The following is a 24,924-nucleotide window of genomic DNA, read 5'->3' on the forward strand; positions in this document are numbered from 1 at the left end:
TCTGCCAAACAAGACACTTGTGCCATAAAAACAAAAATAAGTACCATACAGATAATATGCCTTTTAGGTCATCAATACTTGTAAAGGCAGGTTTTAAAGCTGTGCAGACTGGACTTTCCATAGTTAAGATAAACACAAATGTTCATCTTGAGCTTTTAAGCACACTGTTTATTTATAGTTAAGCATTAACATCTTAACAGATATGTGCAAGCATGCAGGTAATCATTCAGTGATGTTTCTGTTTAAACTGAAGTCCACAGTAGCCACACGTTCCAGTCTTTGTGTCTTTGTCCTGCAAAAATATAAAAACACAGAAGCTGCTAGTTTCACTTTACAGAACTTTCTGCTGGTATTAGCATTCAAGATTTAAACTACAGATGTTGCAGAATTTGTCTGTTAACACAAAGATCTCAAAAGTAACAAAAGCTAAAGAATTCCTGAAGAAGAGTGTAATGCAGGGCAAAAGGAGTCAACAAATCAGCAGTGTGCTATAGACATTAACTTCCTAAGACTAATAAAAACAAGCTTCCAAGTTTGAATCAGGATATCAGAACATCTGCTTTGAAGAACGTAAAATGATTCATTATAAAATGCTTAGTTTGTTCAAATATAAATGTCTGTGTTTGTAGTTGAGAGTTGCAACAACACTGCTGCCAAAGGACACTAGCGTCTCCCACTATCCTCTTGAGTATTAAATACCAAAGTTTAGATGAGCAAGCAAAGACAAAGTCATCCACTGCAAGAGTTTGCCTGAGAACAAAACTTAATCAGCTGGAACTCTACCGAGTTCATTAGTAGTCTCAATGTTATTACTCCCCAGAAAGACACTGTATCACTACTGTCAAGGAAAATAGAAAGATATAGGCCTTATTTCTTCATTGATTCTCTGCAATGGAATCTTTCAATCTTCAGAACTACCAGGATTCCCATGAACTGAAAATACATTTCATTTAGTCCTTGAACTTGAAACATTCAATATAAGCTGCATGATCCAAAATATACAGCATTTAAACACCTAGACTAAGCACCTCAAAACAGAGCGAGTATTTCTGCTTATAGGGCACTGCTAGTTCATAGTACTTTGCAGTTAACTTCTTTTTTCAGAAAAGAAAAAAACATCATTTCTAACAAATCAACATCACAAGAGAAATTTTTAGTAACTTCAAGCGGAAACTCTCTAACTTCTCTTAATTTTACATCAGGCACTAAATAAAATGAGCTGCTCTGTAGTTATTCTTTTACTTTGTTCAATTAACATGCTGAAAGATCATCTTACAGATAAGAACTAACAAGTAAAACAGGCTGTATGAAGAATAGCAATATTACCAAGTTTATGTACACTTTAGGATGTCCCAAAGCTCCACCACCTCCATCACACGATATAATTCTGCTTTCAACCTCACTCACAGGCTGCTCTGCTATTAAATCAATTGCAAAATTCTTGTTCACCTGCAAGAGGGAAAACAAACAAAAAAAGCTTTTGAGTGGTAAAGTTAACCAAACAGAAAACAAGTGCTGTTTACTGTTTCCCCAAGTAGTTCCACTGCAGCCATCTAGAGAAGCTCCAAAATGTTTCCTTCCACCTTGCCCACAGCTGCAGTAATTTAGGTTGTGCTGTAAAATAGATCAGCAAATTGAAGACATTAAATGCAGCAAAAACCATCCCCTTTCCCTGACACAGTGCTCAGGCTTACAACATGACCTAGCCAGATTCAGCAAAGAGGTGAGCAGGAACAAGCAAGCAGCTGAAAATAGAAAATATTTAACTGATGCTGCCTCTGTACTGTACTTTTGCCACTAGATGATAAAACTGCAAAAAGACTCTGCACTGATAAACTCAAAAATAACAGTGGGACAAGTAAGGTTAGGAGAGAAAACTGCCAATAGCTTAGAGCCTCCTATTATACAAATTATTCCACCACTGCACATGAAGCTGGAAAAAAACCATTACCGTGGTGCCTAACAATTAGAAAAGCAAATTGTTCCAAATCAGAAACAAAAAAAAAACATCTGAACATTATGCTGCTCTGTAAATTCACCTTATACACAATTCCTGAATTGGATGTCACTGGCTGTAGGACTTTTACTTGAGCATGTCTACACAACTTGACAAACATAACCATTCCCTGAGTGTGTCAGAGGCATGCAGCTGAGTGACTTGCACCTGGGTAGAATCCATAGCATTTTTTTTTTTTCTTCCATCCAAGCTACCTTTGTCTAACGAGGTCACAAAACTATTTCCATCAAAGATAACGTTACACATACAAGTTTATTACAAAAATATATGAAACCCCAAATAAGGCATTATGTATTACACTGCATGTAAAATTCACTAACATGCAGGAATCTGAGTTTTAGGAAATTTTTTTTGTTAGTTAATCTCACAGCTTCAGCTGCTGCGCTGGCACAATAGGAAAGGTAGAGCTGAAGTGGAAGGTGTGTGTGGTATTAGATTCTCTGGTATCTTTGGGATTACACAAGAACAAGACTACACTGTTCTGGCTGCAGCAGATGCAGTTTAATAGCTGCCATTCTCAGTCTTCTCACAGTGACTGTTTCAGATCCTTACCAGAGATCATTAATCCCCTGATTCTCTACAGTTAAACATTCAAGACTCCGCATAGAGAACAATGATTTCAACTAAAACACATGGATTCCATTAGCCAAACAATTAGACTGACAGAACTGAAGGGACAATACAAATAACCTGGACCTTGTCTCCTAGAGCCTGGCATGAGCTCAGAGAAACCATGTGCCAAACCAAGGCATGTAGTCAGACTTCATTGAGGACATGTGTAGCCAAGGACTGCAGTCCAAATTGTGCAGCCATTGAGACCGTTTTTCTGGTAAGTGCTCCAGTTTAATTAAGGAGAGCACATTAAGGAGAACAGAACTGAGAAAGCACTATCATCAACTCAGCAGGCTAGCATCAGAAACAAGACAGCATTAAGATTGTAGACACTTCTGCAAAGTTTCAACACCACCAGTCAAAATGCATTTGGGAAACTTCTAAGATAACCGTAAAGCCATGCAAATTTGATTCAGACATCATGATTGAAACCAAGCATTTGATAGTGCTTAACAGACTTGCAGTTTGCCATTTGGTGGGAAAAGTGGAGCAAAGGATGAACTACAGAATTCCTTCATATAAAAAGTGAGCCAGAAATAAATTGTTCACAAAAGCACATCAGGGAACTTTCTCTGCATTTTTCATGGATCAACTTAAAGATTCAACCATCACCTAACAGGAATAGGTTGTCAAGAATTAAACGTGTTACAAGAAGGTTCTAATCAGAACTAATGAACTACGGAGTTGCAATAACTCAGAATTAATATCCAGGGTTTCTCTAAAAGTAATGCCTCCTGTTTAATTACACTGGCTCACAACATCTGAGACAGATGTTGGTGGTATGGCAGTAGAAGCTCACTCTCTCTAGAGAGAGAGATTCTCTAGATCTCTCTCTCTAGAGAATTAAAGACAAAGTGCATCTCCTACTAACACAGAAACAAACATGGCATTTGGAAAAGACTTCATCAGGATTCTCTCAGAAGTAAACTGCTTAATACATGTTCAGTGGCATTCTCATTTAACTATTTCCCATGTAGAATTCCTACTTTTGCTATGCAGTATGAGTCAAATAGCTCATATCTTATGAAACTCCTGCTTCAATGGAGGAAAATTCAACATAAAAACTCAAAAATACAGTTAAAATAATTAAGTTAATTAGAACGGTAATATTTACGTATGAACATGTTAAAAATCTACCACATCTTAATGCCTTTTGTATGCATATATATTTACAGCATTAACACTAAGACATTAATGAGATATTCAGGTACTGGTGAACACGGACAAGTTAAAACAATATTTAATTCTCTCCTAAAGGCCAGCAAGTGAACAAGACCAGATAAAACATCTGAGGAAGTCTTTATTCAGCTTATTCCAGTTTTGAAATTTAACTGATAGTTTGGAAAAGAAGAAATATTAAAAACATGTTTGAAGGGCCTAACTTCAGTCAATAACCAAGCAACGTCACATGTCGTGTAACACAATCCCTACAGAAAAACAGGGCCAGGTATTTCTTACGAATAATACAACACTACTACATGTTGAGAACTTTCTGAATTTAGTTACTCTTAAAGGATATATTCCTTAAACAGAGAATAATTAAGAGTTTTGGATTTCTTTCCTCTTCTTAAACGTAGTAAGTCACAGAATTCTTCTCACCATAATTATGCATGGAAACATTACCATACTAGCATTGTGATTTCACTAAAATCTGAGTTTCTAGGACAAGTCACAGGTAACATATAACCTGAAATATCAAAATACACATTAAAAAAATTACTGGTATCCTCAGTGTACTACTTACCCATAAGATAGTTTGAGTACTCAAAAATATGTCTAGTATGTGTTTTCTGGGTAGCTATTATTGATTATCATTTATAATATGCAATGCTTTCCTGCCTAAAGACATTGTAAGCGCATAAAAGATTGTATAAAACTAAAACATGCTACAAATCCAAGTAATTGACAGGTAGTTCACATTAATAAAGTTACTCCCACTCCTCAGAGAGAAAGCAGTAGTAGCTTACCTCCTTTTGCCGTCCAACAAATCTAACTCTCCTGTAATCCTTTTCATCATACACCTGAAATACGAAGCAAACTTCATGTTATTTAAAAAACCTTGACCACAAACAAAGCTTACAAAAGCTAAGAACACTATCATGATTAAATTATTTAAAGCGCTTCACAAGTTTCATCTTGCCAGTATGCACTGCACAGGAAAAAAAAAAAACAATTCCCCTTTCTCCTCAAGAAAACATAGGTTGGAAAACAGAAGATAAGGGGTAGGAAGCAACAAGGCAGAGGTGGTTAAAGCTGGTAAATAGAAGCCTTAGCAATGACCAGAAACACCAACAGATTTATTACTTGTTCCTTGATCACAGTGTCATCTGGAAGGTGAACTGAACTATGAAACTTAAGTTTTAATTTTTTATGTATGTACACACACATATATATATGAATAAAATAAAACTTTCTAATATATATGAAAAACAGTCAAGTAGCCATATATATGGCCTTCCAACATCAACTGCACAGCCACACCTCTGTCAGAACTCCACAAAACATTACATGGCTCTCTCTAGTACTCAGCTTGTATATATTTATTGAAGAATACAAGAAATGAACTTAAAAGTTACTTACACAAGATTACCTCCTATCTGCCAACGTTATTTTTGTTTGTTAACTACAATGCTTATGACTAAAAAAACATGTACACAAGTTTTGACTACGTAGCATCCAACAACAATGAATTCTATAGCATGCATTAAATAAGGAAGCATTCAACTCTACTGTAAGCCAGTTATCTAACAGAAATTGTATGCTGTCTAGATACTCTGGTTCATAACATTGTGAACATTTAATTTCCAAAGAACTTTCTCTGCATTTTTCATGGATCAACTTAAAGATTCAACCATCACCTAACAGGAATAGGTTGTCAAGAATTAAACGTGTTACAAGAAGGTTCTAATCAGAACTAATGAACTACGGAGTTGCAATAACTCAGAATTAATATCCAGGGTTTCTCTAAAAGTAATGCCTCCTGTTTAATTACACTGGCTCACAACATCTGAGGCAGATGTTGGTGGTATGGCAGTAGAAGCTCACAGAATCACAGAATGGTCAGGGTTGGAAGGGACCTCAAGGATCATGAATCTCCAAACCCCCTGCCACATGCAGGGCCACAAACCTTCCCATTTAATACTAGACCAGGCTGCCCAGGGCCCCATCCAACCTGGCCTTGAACACCTCCAGGGATGGGGCATCCACAACCACTCTGGGAAGCCTGTTCCAGCACCTCACCACTCCCTCTGTTAAGAACTTCCCCCTGACATCCAACCTAAATCTTCCCTCCCTCAACTTAAAACCATTTCCCCTTGTCCTGCTGTTATCTATCTATCCTTTCAAAGAGCTGATTCCCCTCCTGAGTTGAACCTTCCTGACAATATTCCATTACATTTTCTCACTGTGTGACAGATGGCAGCAGTGTGGCAGTCTGACAACACAGCATCTAACAAGGAAACGAAGACGAAGTGAGGACATGCCATCAAATTTCTCTATGAGGAAAAAGTAGCACCCACTGGCACTCGTGGATGCATGCTCACTGTTGATGGAGACCAAACAGTCCATAAGAACACAGTGATGCAGCAGGTGCTGTGTTTCAGCACTGGCAACAGCAAATCACCTTGGCTGGTGCAGAGTTTTATGAGTTCAGCATGCAAACTTTTGCTCATCACTGGCCAAAATGCACAGCTAATAGTGGTGACTATATTGTTAAGCAGCTCTTTGTAGCTGAGAACCTGCTCTACCAAATAGTATTATCACACTCGTATCTGCTGTGGGTTCTACAGAAATAAATAAAGACATTCATTATGGAGTGACATACATACACTCAAAATGAAGGGAAACAAGTAGAAAATGCTTGCCTACGGAGAAGTACTTTGTTCAGGCCACAAAAAAAGGGGATTTGCAAGATGGGTACATCAGCATAGAGGAAAAAAAAAAAAAACAACAACACAAGATCATGGATGGGTTCAGTCTATCCAAGGTTTCTGAGGGCAGAAAATGCAAACAGTGTAGCTTCACAACGACATAAGATAAAAACGTTCCCTCAGCTACTGCCTGCCCGGCTCCACGCCCAAGAAAATCTAGAGCTCCCCGCACCCAGCCAGCTCCCTAGTGGGCTGCTCCCGGCCCTCAGCCTACAAGCACTAGACCCTCCGCCACAGCCCCTCACCTGCCCCGTGTGCGTCACCAGCTCGCCCGTGGCGGCAGCCCGCACACCATAGAACCGAATGGAGACGGCAGCAGCCTGACGGAGCAGCACCGACCGCCCCCAGGGCCGCAGCAAGCAGTGAAAGGTCGCCCAGGGCGCCGCCATCTTGGGCCCACTTCGGCGGGCGGGCGCATACTCGTCCTCCGCCCCTTCTTCCGCCTGGTCTCGGTATTGCGCATGCGCGCGGCTCACGCGGGAAGGAGCCCTCGGCCCGACGGGAAGAGGAGCGGTTGTCGTTCTTTGGGGCGGCGGGGTCGGTAACGGTCGGGCTGCGCGCGCTGCGCCTTACTGAAGGGAGGGAGAAGAGGGGCAGGATGGAGCGGGGCGAGGAGCCGGTGGCGGTCGGTGCGCTCATAGCTTGCTGTCCCCGCAGGGCGTGGATCATGCTGTCCTTCCTGGCCAGGGTCACCGCCGGGCTGCTCCGCTCGCTGGGCCGCTCGCCCTTGTGCTCGCTGGCGCCACGGTGGCGGATGGCGGCCATCCCCGTGCCGCTGTGCAGTGGGGAGGCCGCCCGCAAGCGGGTACTGCTGGTCGGCCCGCCGCTGCCTGGGCTGCTGCAGCTCTGTGCAGGGCTGAAGACTAAAACGTCGATAAAAAGGCGCTGCAAGGACTGCTATATTGTTCGCCGCCGGGGCCGGCTGTACGTCTGCTGCAAGACCAATCCCCGGCACAAGCAACGGAAGCTGTAGCCCCGTGTGTGCGGCGCTCGTGAGTGGCTGGGAGTGTGTCCCAAAAGGGAGGAAAGCAATAAACGTGGTGCTTGCGTGCAAGGCCTTGAATTGTATGTACGTCCGTGTGGCCGGGATCGCTCCTTCTTCCCTGGTTGTCCCAGCTGGCTGCTGGGGACAAATCAGAAAGTGACGGTGTTGGATTTTGACTCTAAAAGCGAAGTAACCGAAACTTGTAGTGTAGCAGTCACTGCACTGACCCTGTTTCAAACTGCGGATGCTGAGAAATAACATGGAAAGACACAACTCCGGACCTCTTAATTTCTTAGCCTCAAAGTCTCTCTTACTATCAGCTTACTTTTAAGTTAGTAAGAGTGAAGTGAAATCCTCTGACTCAGAAATATATTTGTGCTTCATACCAAACAAAACAAAAATAAATATGGTTGATAGTGCCTTATTACAACACACTATAATTCTTCCATTAAGAAAACCTTAATGTTGAAAACTGGTTACAGAACCAACAGTATGAAATGTAGTTGGGCTCTATAGTGGGAAAAAAAATATGTTATATTGAAAGTTGATGTTTCAAGTTTTGATTTATAGTGGGCTGCTCCTCCTGCTTCATTATGTTGGCCCACAGTGTGAGAGGTGGATGTTGGTGGTATGGCAGTAGAGATAGAACCTTCCCACCAGTATTCTGCTGCATTGAAAAAGTGTTTTCATGTCTTTCACTTCACTGTTGCCACTGCTGAAACCTTAATAAATGCATATTTCTACATCATACCCCATTTTGTCATACTGTTCCTTGTCTGTCTGTCTCACAGCATCAAAATGTAATGGAATATTTTTGGGAAGGTTCAGCCTCTACTGCCATAGTATGCCAACATCTACCTCTAGTATTGTATTCCAGCATAGTAAAATAGGAGGCATTACTTTTATAGTAATACTTTCCAAATGCTTGCGCGCTTAAATGTAAGCAGAAGAATTTCCTGGAAAATTTTACTCCTGCTTTAATGCACACTACCAATTAAGCAATCTAACTGGAGTCTTTAAAAGCTCTCATTTTCCAATTCAAGTTGACAATTCCCTTTTATTTTAGGTGTCTGGTGTATATTTTCCTTTGGCAAAAAAAGTCCCATATGTTGTAAACCCCTATGGTAGTTGATGAGTGTAGCTATTAAGATCCCTTTAAGATAAACAGCGTAAATAAGTTTAGAAAACCCAGTGATTTTCTCAACCCTTTTTCTAGATGATCATGGGGAATATGCTGGGACTGAGCCATGGGTTAAATGAGTTGCCCGTCTGATGAAGTGAGTCTGTGAGATTTCTGGGGGAAGGTAATTGCCTCTCAAACAGTTCATCCAGCTCCATGATTCTGTCAGAAATAAAAGATTGGTGTCCTGTTAAAAGACAGATGTATGAGAATTGCTGAATCATGGCCTGAACCTCTGATTGACCACCTGAGGTGAGCAGTGAGTCAGCCCTGGGAGCATAGGTGAAGGCAATTCAGCTGCGCCACGGGAAGACCCCGTTTAAGAGCTGACTACCAGTGGGGAAGGGTCTCTTCTGGAGATCACTCCTCTTTGTGAGCCCAGGACAAGGGTAAGCCTAACTTGTATATTTCTTAATTATAACATCTGTATATTCATTGATTATATAACAAATTGTGCTGGATTTCAGACTGAGCAGCATTGAATGTTGAAAAGGGAGATCTGCAATTTTGAATTGTTAGGGATAGGAGCAGCAATTGATCACAAGTTTGAATCACAATGTAGTTGCACATGGAATTCAGGGGCATGTTTACTCATATCAGCTTGATATTTGTTAAATTCAGTTATAATTCCTCTCTGCAACAGGGAATGAAACTTACAGATACAATTACTGTAGTGGAGAGAGGTGCACAAAACACTATGCTTACATTTCCTCTTCAAGCCCAAAGCTTTAGCTCTGGTTATTGTAGAATACAGACTCAGCAGCCTGTTTCAACAACTTATAATTAGGAAAAAATGTTTTTTCAATTAAAACTATTGAATTTAGTGCTGGTCAAAAACTTAAAATTTGAAGTAATATCAATTGTTTGATACGGCTATGGATTATTCATGTGTCATCATCTGAATGGTCGGTTTGTGATACCTGGGTGGAGGGTTCAAAAGAATGGAGTGTTTATGGCTATCATTTAGACAGCTTAGTTGGTACCACGTACAGACTTTTGGAAAGAGGATTATAGGATTATAAACCAGAAGGCTTGGAATTGTGATTATACTCTGCCATTTACTTGCTGGATAATCTTGAAAAAGTGATTTTTGCCTTTGTCTCTGTTTTTCTATCTATTAATTGAGAGTACTGAATTTCATGTTTTTCAGTAGGCTTTTGTTGTTGATGATGCCCACAAATTGTCATAGAGGTAGAAAAAAGAAAGATTTCATATCTTTTTGTAATCTAGATGATGTTGTGAAGGTGACTAGAGCTGGAGGAGCTGTGTGTTCATTTTTGGTTCATCCGACTACTACGAAGTCAGATGTCAATTATGTCAGTCAGCCCTGTTGTTGATAGCTAAGGGTTTACATCTTCTATTGCAGACTTTCCAGGTGCCGTGTTACTTAATAGCTTTTTACAGAGATTAGGGCATCCAGCTGCTGCTTAAGCTGCTCAGGCCAAAAATGTAGTCCTGAAATACTAAAAATACCTATTGATATTAGTTCTATAATTGTATGATTTTTCTTTTTATTTCATTGTTTTTTTGCACAATGTTGTAAGGGCGGAAGATGAAAGGTAGGCAGTGATGAGAGGTGCAGTTAGACTGTAATGTGGTTTTGGGGGAAAATAGGACCCAATAGCATAGGAAGATGAATTCTTACACTAGATAATGAATAAGGCTCGGGCTCCAATTACAGTTTCAGCCTCTAGTTTCTTGCTGATACTGTGTTAGGATACCCCTTCCAGTAATTCTTCATTCTTTAAATCCCCACAGTGGAGTGGGAGTGTGACAACTGATGTCTCCTGTGACTGTCTCCGTTGTACAGTTATGAAAATAATTTGCAGTTGTGAGTGACTGAACTTGCTTAATTCCTCAAAACTGTCCTAGGGAATGAGACTGTCACATTCTCGATACGTAACAGGTGGATATGTATTTAGGTCAACTGGAGGATAAATTGTAGCACTCATGTATATTAATGACTGTCAGACTTTATGTGTATGGGAATTGCTGCATTGGTTGCTGAATACAGAACAATGGCTTGTCAGTAATGACAGGTGGGGAAGAAATCTTTGGGAAATGTAATACTGGGGGAGCTGTATCTGCTTGGATCAAGGAGGTACACACAGAGCTGAGCTGATTGACAGGTGACTTTTTGAGATTCTGACACCTCCGAAGTCTATTTCTCAGACTCAGTTAAAATAGTAGCTGTCTTTTGGTTCGGTATGCACCTTGTAGCTATTCCAAATATTTTATCATATATCGATTGGAAAATAAAAATAAGTACAAATGAAGGGCTAACTTTAAAGGTAGTTGCTCATGCTTTTATGAAGTACTAGCATTTGGAAGCTTTCATTTGTAGGGAAATGAAATGTGTGATTGAACTGTCTGTAATGTCTGTGAGTCTAACTATGCAAAGAAAACAAAAAGTTGGAGTTACAGATTTACAACAAGAAATACAAAAAACAAGTGCTCTTGATAAGGCATAAGAAGGTGAGTAGCAGGCTGCTTTCTAGTAGGAAGCAATGTGAATGGACGCAACAGCACCATGGGAGGCATGTTCAGAATGTGTTCAGAGTAATTCCAAAGTTTCTGAAGTTTCAGTGAGCTCCATGCATTTGATATGAGATAGACTTCATTACCAAAAGCTTGGTGACGTATATCTGCAGCGTAAGCATTTTCTAAAACTCTGAATCAGCAAGGCTGGGCGTACTTTGTATGCACTGATGAAAACTATCAAATTACTTTTAAGGTACAAAATAAGAATGCGTTTGTCCCATTCAATTTAATAAGGTGATCATCCATTCAGATATTGATATTCATTCCATCACAGCTATCAGATTATTCATTCAGACCTCAGAATCTGTACCAGTAGCTTAAATGTAGTTGAATGTGATAGTCCTAGAAAGTGAAAATGGGCTGACTTCCTTCTGGCTTGAAAGAATGATTTACATCACTACCCATGAGAGATTGTGCCCTCATCTGTCCAATCTCTCCTGCTATCCAAGACAGGATTTTTCTTCTTGCAAGAATAGGTGAACTGCACAAGAAGCTGCTATTGAACTGTCACAGTTTCTGCCCAGTTTGTTTAGGAATGTGGTATTCTTTTATACCTCTGGGAGATAAACTGCAGCGGTTTAGTTATTGCTCCATATCCCACTCATAGTGGAGGCAGAAATCTTTATAGGAGATTCATCACAGTGAGGACATTGAACCTGATCTAAAAATGATGAAAATGGGTATGGAGAGAATATTGGTACCCTAGATTAAGCTGTCACTTACTGGAGTTATCCACCAGCCTCCAGAAATGGAAAACTCACATTTCACTGAAAAGCTTGGGTGTCAACCTTTGAGCTCTGTTGCCTGTAAATGTGAATACAGTATTGAAATAGAACACTATTTTTCAAGAAAGAACCTGTTTTTATGTGCCATGTTGTGCAAGAAAGCAAGGGGAAAAAGATGAGCTGCGTACTTGGTGGAGCTGTTTGATCTAAAAATGCACAAGTTCCATTTGGTGATTGAAAGTGAGCAAAGAAGCAGATAGGAAATAATTTAAGCCTCTCTCTGAGATTAAAGATTGGTAATGGACAATGTCCAAATGAGACTACTTGTTCCTAGCCTTTTCCTCAAGTTTTAAAAGGGGTTTATCATGAGGAAAATAACTTGGGAAACTTTTTCTTTACAAAAGCAATGTCTGCAGTGTCTAAAATAGGTCACTTTCCTACAAATTTCAGGCTTTAGATAAGAACCACTGTAGTTAGATTGTGTGTCAAGTATTTTACTTTTGCTTTGAATGCTCATCCTGCTATTAAACGACATGTTGGTTTCAGGAGAGTTGTCTGGTCATTCATCCCAATCTGCAATTGCACTGTCACAAAGAGGGAACTTATATGATGTGTTTAAGTGAACTGCAGCCACAGTAAATACAAAACAGTAATTCCAGGGCTGAGTCTGAAGGCTGAAGAATTCCATGAGTCAAAAAGGCAGAGCTGCAGCCAGAGTACAGAGTGGGTTGACCAGGTAGCTGGTCATGCAAATGTGAGTCTGCTCTGAAACACTATCACTTCCCTGTTAAAAATGTAACAGATTTGCTTTGATATGCAGTTACTCAGTTTTCTGTCTTCCACTGTTGGAGTCATTTATTTTTTCTTCATAAGATACAGAGACTAAATTCAAGCCACTCTTGTCTTTCGGTAGGGTATTTAGATTAATCGTCTTAAATTCTTCAGTGTAAAATATTTTTTTCTAGCCTCTGAATAATTATATTTCTTATATCTTTCCCCCACCGTTCCCCATTTCTTCTCTTATTTTTCCTTTTTTAAATATACAGATATGGGACCTGTATGCAGAATCTGCCTTAATATCACTGAGGTTAAAATGCTCCTGAATTTTGTGCTTGCCAATCTTCTGCTTTTGTCATCTCTAAGATCAAATTAACACTACAATTTTCTGTTTAGAGTTCAGGTTTGTTGTCAGTTTTTTATGACCAGTTGAGACTGCTTCTCAAGGCACTGTTCTGTACTTATATCTGTAATATCTACTTGCCACCTACACATTTGAATGTAACTAAATAAAATTTTGATTACATTGTGTATTGAGCAGCATAAAATCTTCCCTATGACTTCCCTGTAAATGTTACTTTTTGCTGATTTTATTACCCTGCATTTATCTGTCCTTGATCTAGATCACTCCTAGATCCCTGATGTAGTATATCACTTGTCCTTATACTTCTAAAAGCAAGTTCAGATGTCACGATGGTTTGCCACTTGCGCTTTCTGACATCTGTTCCTGGAGCAGTAGTTAATTCATACACACATTAGGTTTTCTTTGGATTTTTGAAACACAGGACACTTCCTAAGTCAGTTTGAAACATTCTGTTTTTGCTCCTGTGAATTGTTTGCTTGAACATCCGCACTGTGTACATGATGGACAGCTGCCAGGATGCTTTCATAGCTCAGGTGACACTCAGAAACAGTTCAGTTTCTAGACTGGTCTGACTTAAACATGCAGCCTGGCTCTTACAGCCTATCCTGTACTATTCCAGTCTGCCTTCATGTCTTCCAGGACTTCATGCCATGTCTTTACACTCAGTGTCTTCTGATCAAAACACACACATGGAGGACTGTCTCATCACCCATCTCGTTGTCTTGATCACACAGCAAAGAGGTTTTATTTTTTAAGGAACTTGAAATCTGTGGTGTGCATGATGTTCAAATGGGGCAGGAGGGAAAACAAGCCCAACTGGCAGCACAATCAGCTATGAGCAGCCCAGAAGACAAGCTGATTGTAGTGGAGAAACACTTCTGGCCTCTCGGTATGTGGTAGAGCCCCTCTGAGTTTTGGCTGCATTCCTTGATACTGCTTGAAAAATTAGAGAGCAGAACTAAAAGCAGCTCACGTTAAGGCTTGTAGTGATGGCATAGTTGGGTGCTCAACATCTGTTACAGAGGGGCAGGTCCAAGAACTGTAGTAGCAGGGGCCAAAATAGGAATCGTTGGTGTTAAGGGCTATCAAATTCAACATCTGGAGTCTCCGTAAGCAGTATGTGTTTGTACTGTCTCCAGTTCCTCCAAGAGAAGCTGCCTGTGAGTAGCGTGGTAACAAGCAGCTCTAGGCCAACTAAGTGAGAGAATGAAGACCCCTGAAAAAAAATCATAGAGGCAATTCCACCACCCTGCTATCCTCACAACCACTTAAATAATTATTTAAGAAAATCCGTTACATTTTTGCTTGGAAAACTGTGTCTTCTGCCAGCACCATTCCTTGAAAGATACTGTAGAGCTGCCCTCCTCTTCCCAATCTTCTAACTCCACCTCTAAATTTTTTCAGGAGTTGTTTATACTTATGCCAGCATTATCTTTTATGTTTAATATTACTGTTCCTGTGGATTTTACCCTCTTGATATTTATTTCTAGGTAGCAACCTAGAAATAAACCGTGTCCTTTCTCAATATTTGTTTCCCTTAGCTAACCAAGTTATTTTGATCTTTTCTCATGAAACAGAGTTTCAGCTCCTCTCTTCACCTTGATAGACCTTTTGTGTAACTTCTGAATTTGTGAGATAAGGTTTGTAAGGAGAAGTAATATATTTTATTAGATCACTGATACAGTTAGAAAAAATAGAAAAGCTTTTGGGTATACAAGTTATACTCACATACGCCCAAAGCTTACCAGATTTTTTTTCCAACTGTTTCAATTGTCTAATAAAAAATATTGTCTCTGCCTACGAGCATTTCCTCTCAAATGTTCTTAGACATTATTGACTACACCATACATCTTTTGAGTTAATCTTTTCTGAAATATTATATAGAATTCCATCCTCACAAATATTTCAAGATTTGCCGCTATGGCAGATGAATAGCTGCCTCTGTGTTTCTTGGAAACACCTGGTACATCTTAGGATTACCTTTGAACTTACAGGCCAGCTTATGTTGGCGGCTCAACATCTGTACCTGAGACATTATTATGCACAGGTTTTGTCCTACAAGTAGTCAGCAGCCCACCTTCCTTCAGTTTGTGAGTGATATTTTCTTTCTCTACCGTATTCCTGTTTTCCTCCACTTTGGTTTCCTATTGCTACCTCACCTATGCATGCATCTTGCTTTTTATGCTAGGTCATAAGAGACACCACTTGCTTTTCCTTTCAATAGAAGTTTGCTTTTTTGGCACACCCAGGCTTTTTTTAGCTTCCCAAAGTATAAAACCATAGAAAACTCTGTGCTCACTCAAGAGCTTTGATATCCTCCAAGTAGTATGTATGAGACAGTGAAAAGATCCCTTCATTACCTTTCAAAAATGTATGTGAATTTGAATACTGAAGTCCATTTGAAAATAAATACTATTTGTTGCGTTAAAAAATATTTTTAAATCTCAGTAATACAGTAAAGCCTAGTCTACACCCTATTGAAGTAAGTGAGAAGAAGCTGAGCAACTTGAACAGCAAGAGTGAGATGTCATGCATATGTTCCCAGAGAACACACCGTGCCCAAAGGCTTTCCCTGGAGGAGCGGGCATGGTGAGAGCTGAGATGCATGAAGCTCATCCAGTGGTTCATGCCCATGCAGAACAGCTTATCTAAGGGGGCAGAAGATCTGTCACTGACACAAAAGGTGCATTTCTGTTACAATTTTGAGGGGTGTTTTTTTTTCCTCTCCAAAAGTCTTCCTGTTCTCTGCTCCGAATAATAGATAATCCGAACATTATATAATGAATAGGTTTCTCATATGTAGGAATGATATACTATGTAAGTATTGTGCATGCTCCTCTTGAACAGTCTCTTTTAAGTGATTTTTTTTAGGAAATTTTATGCGTGTTTGTATATGCAAAGATTTGGCTGGACTCACCAATCTTTTTTTTTTTTTTTTATAAACCAGCATAAAGTAGAATTTATTTACATAATGCAATGATCCATGAAGGTTACCATAACATCAAGGGACCATATTAACCGCTTGAATGGAATTCATTAGAAATTAACTACCACTTAAATTAATTTTCCCACATTCACAAGGCTGTAATGGTAGAAAAAGGAACCGTCCATCAGCATGTACTGACAGGAGAGCTGTCACTGCTTTTATTTATAGATGAATACATTAACCCAAGAAGCAGCCTTTTTAGACCAAATCTTGAGCTTCTATATAAAAAAGCTCCTTCAGAAATCCAACCTCAGTTTAAGAGGAACACATTCTGCCTAATACTTTTGCTGCTGGCTGTGTATTGTAGCCTTTTCATAAGAACAGTAGAAAAATCTGCTCCCAGAGTTCCCAAACCTCACACTGGTTTATTTTCAAGAGTTCATATTTTTAATGAGATTCCAGTTATCTTGTGTTATTACTATTGGGGAAACCTTATGAGCAAAAGATTATGGTCCTCTGAATTTTTTAGCTCTTACATGTGCAAAAGTGTCCTTACGATGGGATGAAAGCTAATGAAACTGCACTGAAGTCTGACCAAGTACTATGAACAAATTTACTTCAGTACATTGCTGTAATTGATCTGAATCTAAGCTACAGTAAGAAGGAACTTTGTGGCACCTGCTAAGTGACCATAGTCACTACAAATGAATATGGCATTAGGGGGTGGAGTTATTACTAATACGTAAAGCTCATACCTGAAATGTGCTTTTAGTTTCTTGAACAGCTTTTTCATGTGTGATTATATTTTATATATATATATATATTTTTTTTTTTTTTTCTTTTTTTGACAGAGGAACCTCAGTAAGGAAATGATAGGATTGTCAGTTTTCAAGAAACATCCTCTATCTTTGTCTTTTAATATTAAAATAACTGAAGGTCAATTTTACAAGCTTTTTAATTAGATGCTCTCATATCATACAACAGTGATGGTGTGTCACAGATGTGCCTGTATGCTAGCAATATTGGTCACTGAAGTGTTTCGCTTTTGCTGCTGTCAAAAGAGAAAATATGAAAGTTATGGAGAATCAATTGGTATTGCGAGCACTTTCTTTCAGTTCTCCTCTACAGTTTCCAGTGTGAAGGAAGCTTCCCCAGCCCCTGTATCTTGTATGAGGACTTTGGAGGGCTTTCTCAGGTTACCGCTGGCTTTTCTGTGATTTTTATTGCTGTACTCAGACACTTGGAAAGCGTAAGAAATATATGAGCTTTTTCTGGGTTACTGACAAGTCCCTATATTCCAGGGAACTAAAGGCTGTCCTGTTACTCCAGCGATAAAATTGCATGTTGTTATCTTTTATGTTGTCCCCTCTCAACATATTCTTTTTAACAGCTTCTCAGAGGTACAGAGATGTTACATGCTCAGGGCTAAAAATATAAGCTGAGTAAATGAAGATAAGATCTTTTATAGACTTTGTCCCACAGTATATATGTGTTGTTTTCCATTTCATTTATTTAAGTATTGCTATACTATGCTGTCCAACTACACTGAATTCAAATCTTAGTGCCAATATTGCCTAAAATTATTATTTTTGCAGCTATGTCTCAACCTGACTTCACAAAGCCTTTTTCATGTTCATTTTTCTTATTTGGGTATAGTTATACCCTGGTCAGTTAAATCAAACACTTGTAAGTACTTCTACCAACAGCTTTGGGTGCTGTTGGTTTACAAACTGTGCACGTGAATCTCTCATATTCTTCTGGAATGCTTGGAGCTGGGACCAGACTAATCCCTGTCCTTTCAAAGTAGTAACTATCACCAGTCACAGCCTGTCACAACCTCTGATTATGTTAATATTCAATGGATTTATTACACTTAAAATTTTTGCAGTTACTGTTTTTCTAGTTCTACATTTTCTACATCTAGAATGTATTCTACATCTTCTACATGCAGAACAGGCCCTGCCTAATCCATGATGAGATGGTTTTGGATCTGTTCCGAAAGTGGACACTCACAAGTCCATGGGGCCAGAGGGGACTGCACCCTAGAGTGCTGGGAGTTGGCAGATGTGGTTGCCAAGCCACTCTCCATCGTTCTTCGACAGTCCTGGCTAACCAGGAATATCCCAGTGGACTGCAGACTGGCAGATGTGATGCCCATTTTCAAAAAGGGCTGGAAAGATCATCCTGGTAGCTACAGACCTATTAGTCTCACCTTGGTGCCAGGGAAGGTTATGGAACAGATAATCTTGGAGCCATCATGTACCAATTAAAAGTCAACCAGGCAATCAGGCCCAGTCAGCGTGGGTTTTAGAATGGTAGATCTTGTGTGACAAATCTGATTTCATTCTATGACAAGCTGACCCACTTAGTGGATGAAGGTAAGGCTGTCGATGTAGTCTGTCTGGACTTTAGTAAAGCCTTTGACACTGTCCCTCACAGCATCTTCATGGAGATGCTGGCTGCCATGGCTTTTGGACAGGCGTACTCTCTGCTTGGTGAAACAGTGGTTTGATGGCTGGGCCCAAAGTGTTTCGGTCAATGGAGTTAAATTCACTTGGCAGCCAGTCTTGAGTGGTGTCCGCCAGGGTTTGGTACTGGGGCCACTCCTATTCAACATCTTTATTAATGATCTTGGTGGGGGGATTGAGTGCACCCTCAGTAAGACGCAGACAACACCAAGTTGGGAGGGAGTGTTGATCTGATTGCGGGTATTAAGGCACTACAGAGGGACTTGGATAGATTAGATAGATGGGCCAAGGTAAGCTGTATGAGTTTCAATAGGGCCAAGTGCCGTGTCCTGCTATTTGATCACAATAACCCTAGGCAACTCTACAGGCTTGGGGAGGAGTGGCTGGAAAGCTGACTGATGGAAAGGGACCTTGGGATACTGATGGACAGTCAGCTGAATATGAGCCAGCAGTGAGCCCAGATGGCCAAGAAAGCCGATGGCATCTTGGCTTGAATCAGGAATGGTGTGGTAAGCAAGACTAGGGAAGTAATCCTGTACTTAGCAGTGATGAGGCCTCACCTTGAGCACTGTCTTCAGTTTTGGGCACCTAAGTATAGAAAGGACATTGAGGTGCTGGAGCAGGTCCAAAGAAAAGCAACAGGGCTTGTGAAGGGCTTGGAGAATATGCCCTATGAGGAGAGACTGAAAGAACTGGGACTGATTCTGGGGAAGAGGAGGCTGAGAGGAGACCTTATTGTTCTGCTCAAATACCTGAAAGGAGCTTACAGCGAGAATGAGGTTGGTCTCTTCTCACTGGTGACAGGTGACAGGATGAGGAGAAGTGGTCCCAAGTTGTGCCAGGAGAGGTTTAGGTTGGATATCAGGAAGCACTTCTTTACAGAAAGGGTTGTTAAGCAGTGGAATAGGCTTCCCAGGGAGGTGCTTGAATCACCATCCCTGAATGTGTTCAAAAATCGTTTGCAGGTGGTGTTCAGGAACATGATTTAGCGGAGGGTTGTTAGAGTTAGGGTAGTATGGTTAGGTTGTGGGTGGACTCGATGATCTTTAAGGTCTTTTCCAATCTGAGCAATTCTAAGATTCTATGATTTTATGTGGCACTGCTTCTTAGTTTGTCTGATTTGTATACATTAATGTAGATATACATTACATACAACATGAATGACTCAGACAAACTAGAAAATTGTGCCGTTCTATGTAGTTCTCACCAGGGACTATGGTTAATTTGGTTAATTGATACAATATTGACTAAGTAATGATTCTCACTCCCGTCAACATCTTTACATTTGTTAAATTCCCCTGCCTGATTCTGCTTTTCTACTTTATTTCCTTTTAAAATTTAAACATGTAAAAAGAAAAATCTCCTTGCAATTAATGCATTTCATCATTGAGGAACACTGAAATTAACTTTTATCCAATTAAATTTTTACGAGTATTTGCTATTGTCGACAGTAGTAAAAACTTCTGTTCCAGCCACATCAATAATAAATTCGGGAGCACATGCCTGAAATACTTCTGCACAATGCAAAGGAGTTGCTGTTATCCCATTGCTTCCCTCACAGCCATCTCGGTGATTCCCTTGGCGCTGGTTCGCCATTATTTTGTTGGCAGCATTTTTGATTTCTGCATGGTTATGATTAACCTGTACAATGTGTTCCTCTTAATGCAAAGCTGTTTTTTTGTCCTTTCAATTCTACAAACTGGAAAAAGCACATAGCCGGAGGCCACACAGAATAATACCAGTGTCAAGCTTTAAAAAACATATTTGTTTTGTGTCCTCTAAGGACAAATGACAGACATGTAAAAATGTTTTCTCTGTTTCTCTTTCAGGGAATACTTACTTTAGAATTAACTTCTGTCACAGAAAACATAATTTGAAGCATCTACTATATATTACTTCTGAGCATTTCTGCTATAAAGAAGGAAAATAGTACACTGTGTATGACAAGTGTGATTACAAGGTTATAGAACCTCCTTATGTTTCTCTTGCTGTTATGGTTTCTCCTTAAGAAAAGCTTGTCACTGAAAACAGAAATGAATTCTTCTTTTAAAAGATGCAAGTATATCACACTATCAAGTAGTACAGTGTAATGAATGTAATTTTTAATTGATTTATAATACTTTCAATTCCCATATCTCAAAAGCCCTCAGTATTCTACGTGCAATCCAGTTATGTATCGCTTTTGAAATATTTCAGAGGAGGAAAGAGATTTCTATGATACATCCCTAGGTGCTCTGATCATCATACACGATGTAACAGATTTCTTCATAAATGCATTCCATCATTAATTTTGTCCTCCTCAAGATTCAGTCATCATGGCATACTTTTATTCATAAATATTTTTCTTTTACATACTTCCTCTGTCTTACCTATTTGTTAATTCTATTTCCCTGTGATATCAAGCATACTTCGTGCTTCATTGTCCAAGTTTTAGTTTCAGCTCCAGTATATTAAATGTTCCTACCCTTTTGCTCCATATTTTATTGTCGACGGCACAGAAGCGTTAAAAGCCTTTCTGAGGCAAAAAGAAAAATTAATGTTCTTAATGCAGAATTCTCTTCCTTCGGAAACTTGATTGACCCCAAATTTTATGCCGTAGTTCAAAGAAAATAAAACTCATTCAAGACAAAAAGCATCTGAGCAACACTTCTCTAAAGTGAAGACATTATAAGCTATGTAGGTCACTTCAAAAGTCATGCCTCGCATTCATGGGAACTACTGCAGATACAGAGAGTACAATAATGCTGTATAATAGATCAAATCTCAGCTACAAAACAATACTTTTCAACATAGCCACCACCAATAGCTATGCATTTTTGCCTGTGATGAACAAGAGCCTGCATGCCACACTTGTAAGAATATGCACCAGCAGAGGTGAACCACTGTCATTGTCATCACTGCTGAAACACAGCATCGCTTCACTATGTTCACATCTGCTATTTGGTCTCCACCAATGTTCAGCAAACATTTATCAATGTCAGTGAGTGCCATTTTTTCCACGTAGTGGAATTCAATGACACACCTTTACTTCATCCACATTTCCGTGTCAGACACCATTGTGTCAGACTGCTTTCTGCTGCCATCTGTCATATGGCAACATGTAGTGGATTATTCAACCTCTACTGCCTTACCACCAACATCTGCCTCTGAAATTGTAGACCAACAAATTAAAACAGGAGCCATTACTTTCAGAGCAGCCCTTGTATCTCTTTTCTCCCTATTTTACATAACTATTGAAATACCAAGTCTTGGCTTCAACCAAATTTTGCGGGGAAAAACGGTGAAAAAAAGCCGTTAAAGAAAGAAACACCAAGAATCCCATCATGCAACAGCTTAGAAATGAGGAAAAGTTGACAATAAATAAATGATGAATAATGAAAGTGAATCCAAAGATAGCAGCAGACTTAAAATGATTTTAACATACTGGAAAAAAAATGCAAAATAACCAATTGCATAGATCTTAGTAATCAGTAGAAATGTTTTAAGCTAGAATGTGGAAAATGTAGATGTTATTTTTATTGTGCCTTATTGTGTTTCCTTCAGAATTAGAAAATGTTATCTCCCTGATGGTACTGGATAGAGGAGAAGGATGTACGCATGTTCTTCCTGGTCACTGTCCCAGGACAGTAATTAAAAACCAAGAGGAAAGCAAAGATTTTTCTGTCTATAATAGTTGGCCTCATTAACGTATCAGCTACTCCTACTTTGATTTAATGGAATATCAAACAGGTTGTACGCTCTCTTACGGTCATTAGGCTTGGAGTGCTGCTTGCTGTGCATCCCAGGCCTCCAGCTTCTCTGCTGTGCTGTCACAAGGAGTAGCCATAGGTGCCTTGTTTATTGTTCAACCAACCTTTTTGAATGTACATAAAAATCAGATTTGTCAGTGAACAAAGCTGATTTTTGGGCAGGTTCAAAATAAATTTCTGTGGATATTAATACTGTTAAAAATTCCTAGATCAGATCTCCTCCATATGACATACTAATGGTTTTCAGTATTTTGAGCCAGCAAGTAAGGAATTGAAATAAATGGTTATATATAATTATGGCATCTCTTGCAAGACTAGGATATACAACTGGATGTTTTGGATCACTTTTACAGGGAATATTTGACCCACTTTAATGTTAAAATAAGAATTACTTCCCACAAATAAAAGGACTGTAAAATGAATTAAATGGCGTACTTGACTGTGCTCAGGCCATCACATTTAGGTTTGGCATAGAGTTTGAAGCTATGTCGAAGATAAATGCCATCTGTTTGTTGCTGTAGAAATGCCTCTTCCTTTGGAGGCTCAACTCTCTCCATTGATGAATCATAGAGCTTGTAGGGAGCAGAGTTCACAACTCTACTTTATCTTGAACTCATGCATCCGTCGAATATACCAGAAAAGAAAATTGTAGAAGTGCTTGGGTGGTCTTTCCATTTTGCTTTTATGTGACTGCATTTTAGTAATTAGTAATTTTGGAGAATAAACAAGATGACAAGTGCTTAACATCAGAAGGTATAAAGAAGGAATTCATCAGGGCTGGCAGCCTCCCACTGCCGTATCCCATTCACATTATCTCTGTCACACCATAATTGGAAGTTTAGGCAGTAGCTCTTTTATTTTTTACACAGCATAAAGTTATACAAATAACAAGCATTAAATAAGAAACATTGCACCACACTGAGATTAACAAAAGTAATAATGCTGACCTTGCTAGCACTCAAGTCTTTTCAACCGCAAATAATCTTCCACCCTGTCAAGGAGGAGCAAGTCACCTAATCCTCTAGCATGTTCATGATAGAAGAATTACCACTCCTTCCCAATTAATCATTCTCTGAGACAGTTTTCTTACACTTGAAAAGAGTACTCCTTAGCCTTTTGCCAGCCAGTGTTGCCCTTGTACAGAGAAGAGCCAGCTAGAGGTCTCCTGAATTTGTTCCAGTGATAACCCTTGTGTTTCAGGTCTAGCATGGCCCGAAAGCCCCTTAAATGGCTTGCTGCAGCATATCTAAAGAGAAAGCATATCTAAACCTTTGTGAGGTTTTTCACTGTTCAAAACTAACATCTCTTTGTAGTTTTTCTCAGTGTGCATTGGACAGAGCTTGCCGTTTTACTATGGTATGAAGATTAATGACCCCTAAGAGGAGCCCTGTGGATTTCATTTGTATTCTCGATGCTGTGTTTTCACACTTTCGAAGAGCGGAGCTGAACTTCTGAACCACTCCTTCAACCTTCTTAATTTGACAGTGATTTACCTCTCTCTTAATTTACACTGGAATATCATCAGCTGTGGATATTTGTTCGTTACTCTGCTTATAAGGGGAAATCCTTGGTTCATTGCCACAGCACAAGGTCTTAGCACACCCAAATGTGTGAATGACTTTGACTGGGAAATCGGCAACTTTTTTGAGCTCATGTTAATACCTGAGTATACCTATAATAGCTGTCAGGTGCTTCATGTATTCTGTTTCCATTTCTCATTGAGGACCTAAGTCTCTAAATTCTTTCTCTTTCTCCCTGGAAGTATTCCATTTCCTGGAGAAGAAACTATGTTCAAGAGATGAAGCTGTCATCACTGTTTATATTTATACTCATGTGAGTTTTGAATATTAGAAAAGATGGAATTCAAAGTTATGCCCAGTGAAAACCTTGTAAAGGCCAATGCAATTATACCTATAACTAAGAATTTTTAGTGTACATCAAGAGTGTACATAGACATCATACCTCACTTCTGCCAAGCTGTACTCATTCTTGCCTGAATATACTGACAGTGCTTCTGGAAACACTGGTTTCCAAACAAACAAGATGCAGCAACATGTGCAACTACAGCAAGCACTGAACTTTGCAGGATGGCATTTCATATTGGAGAACAAGTTAAAGCGGCGTCTGACTCCTCAGTGCGTGTTACCAACTTTACAGCAGGGATGTTTGAGGACATTTCTACTGTGAGGCTTCTTGATACGCTTTTTGAGATCATGAAACACCAAAACACAGCTATCAGCTGAAGGATGGTCTCAGTGCCAATAACTGTAACAGTAACAATGCATGTTGGAAAATAGATCAATTTGATTACACATTGTCATTTACAATCACCACTTGAGATCAATATACTGTGATTAATTCTTTCAGCAAGACTGGAAAAGAAAGGCAATGTGTCTCAACAGAGCAGCAGAAACAGCTGAAGGCAACTGACATCTACTGCAGACCCAATGGAGAAGAACCAAAGTTCCAACAAACTCCAGGCCAGGCACAATTGCTCTTCTACTGTGGTACCACCAAAGGAAATGTCCAGGGGCAGCACAGGCTGCTGGGTTTCCCCTTCCTGGGGAAAACTGAGTAATCATGCATGTAAGAAGCTTACTTGCATTATTTTTAAATGATTATATTTTAAAAGCACTATGTCTTTAGTAAAC

The 24,924-nt window shown here is 39.5% G+C and overlaps 2 protein-coding genes across 2 annotated transcripts; one reads left to right on the forward strand and one right to left on the reverse strand.

Moving 5' to 3' along the window:
* Window positions 1-204: 204 nt before the first annotated feature.
* On the reverse strand, window positions 205-6,947 carry NDUFS6 (NADH:ubiquinone oxidoreductase subunit S6; the record flags this gene model as incomplete). The annotated part of the gene is made up of 4 exons (XM_079533136.1): window positions 205-292; window positions 1,327-1,449; window positions 4,597-4,650; window positions 6,804-6,947. 4 exons carry the CDS (start codon window positions 6,945-6,947, stop codon window positions 227-229), a joined length of 387 nt encoding a protein of 128 aa, XP_079389262.1. The 3' UTR covers window positions 205-226.
* A 278-nt stretch (window positions 6,948-7,225) lies between these two features.
* On the forward strand, window positions 7,226-7,593 carry MRPL36 (mitochondrial ribosomal protein L36; the record flags this gene model as incomplete). Its single annotated transcript, XM_079533212.1, has 1 exon — window positions 7,226-7,593. One exon carries the CDS (start codon window positions 7,226-7,228, stop codon window positions 7,529-7,531), a length of 306 nt encoding a protein of 101 aa, XP_079389338.1. The 3' UTR covers window positions 7,532-7,593.
* Between the last annotated feature and the right edge of the window lie 17,331 nt (window positions 7,594-24,924).

This window comes from Tetrao urogallus, assembly GCF_951394365.1.
Source record: "Tetrao urogallus genome assembly, chromosome: 3".
In the NCBI taxonomy this organism is placed as follows: domain Eukaryota; kingdom Metazoa; phylum Chordata; class Aves; order Galliformes; family Phasianidae; genus Tetrao; species Tetrao urogallus.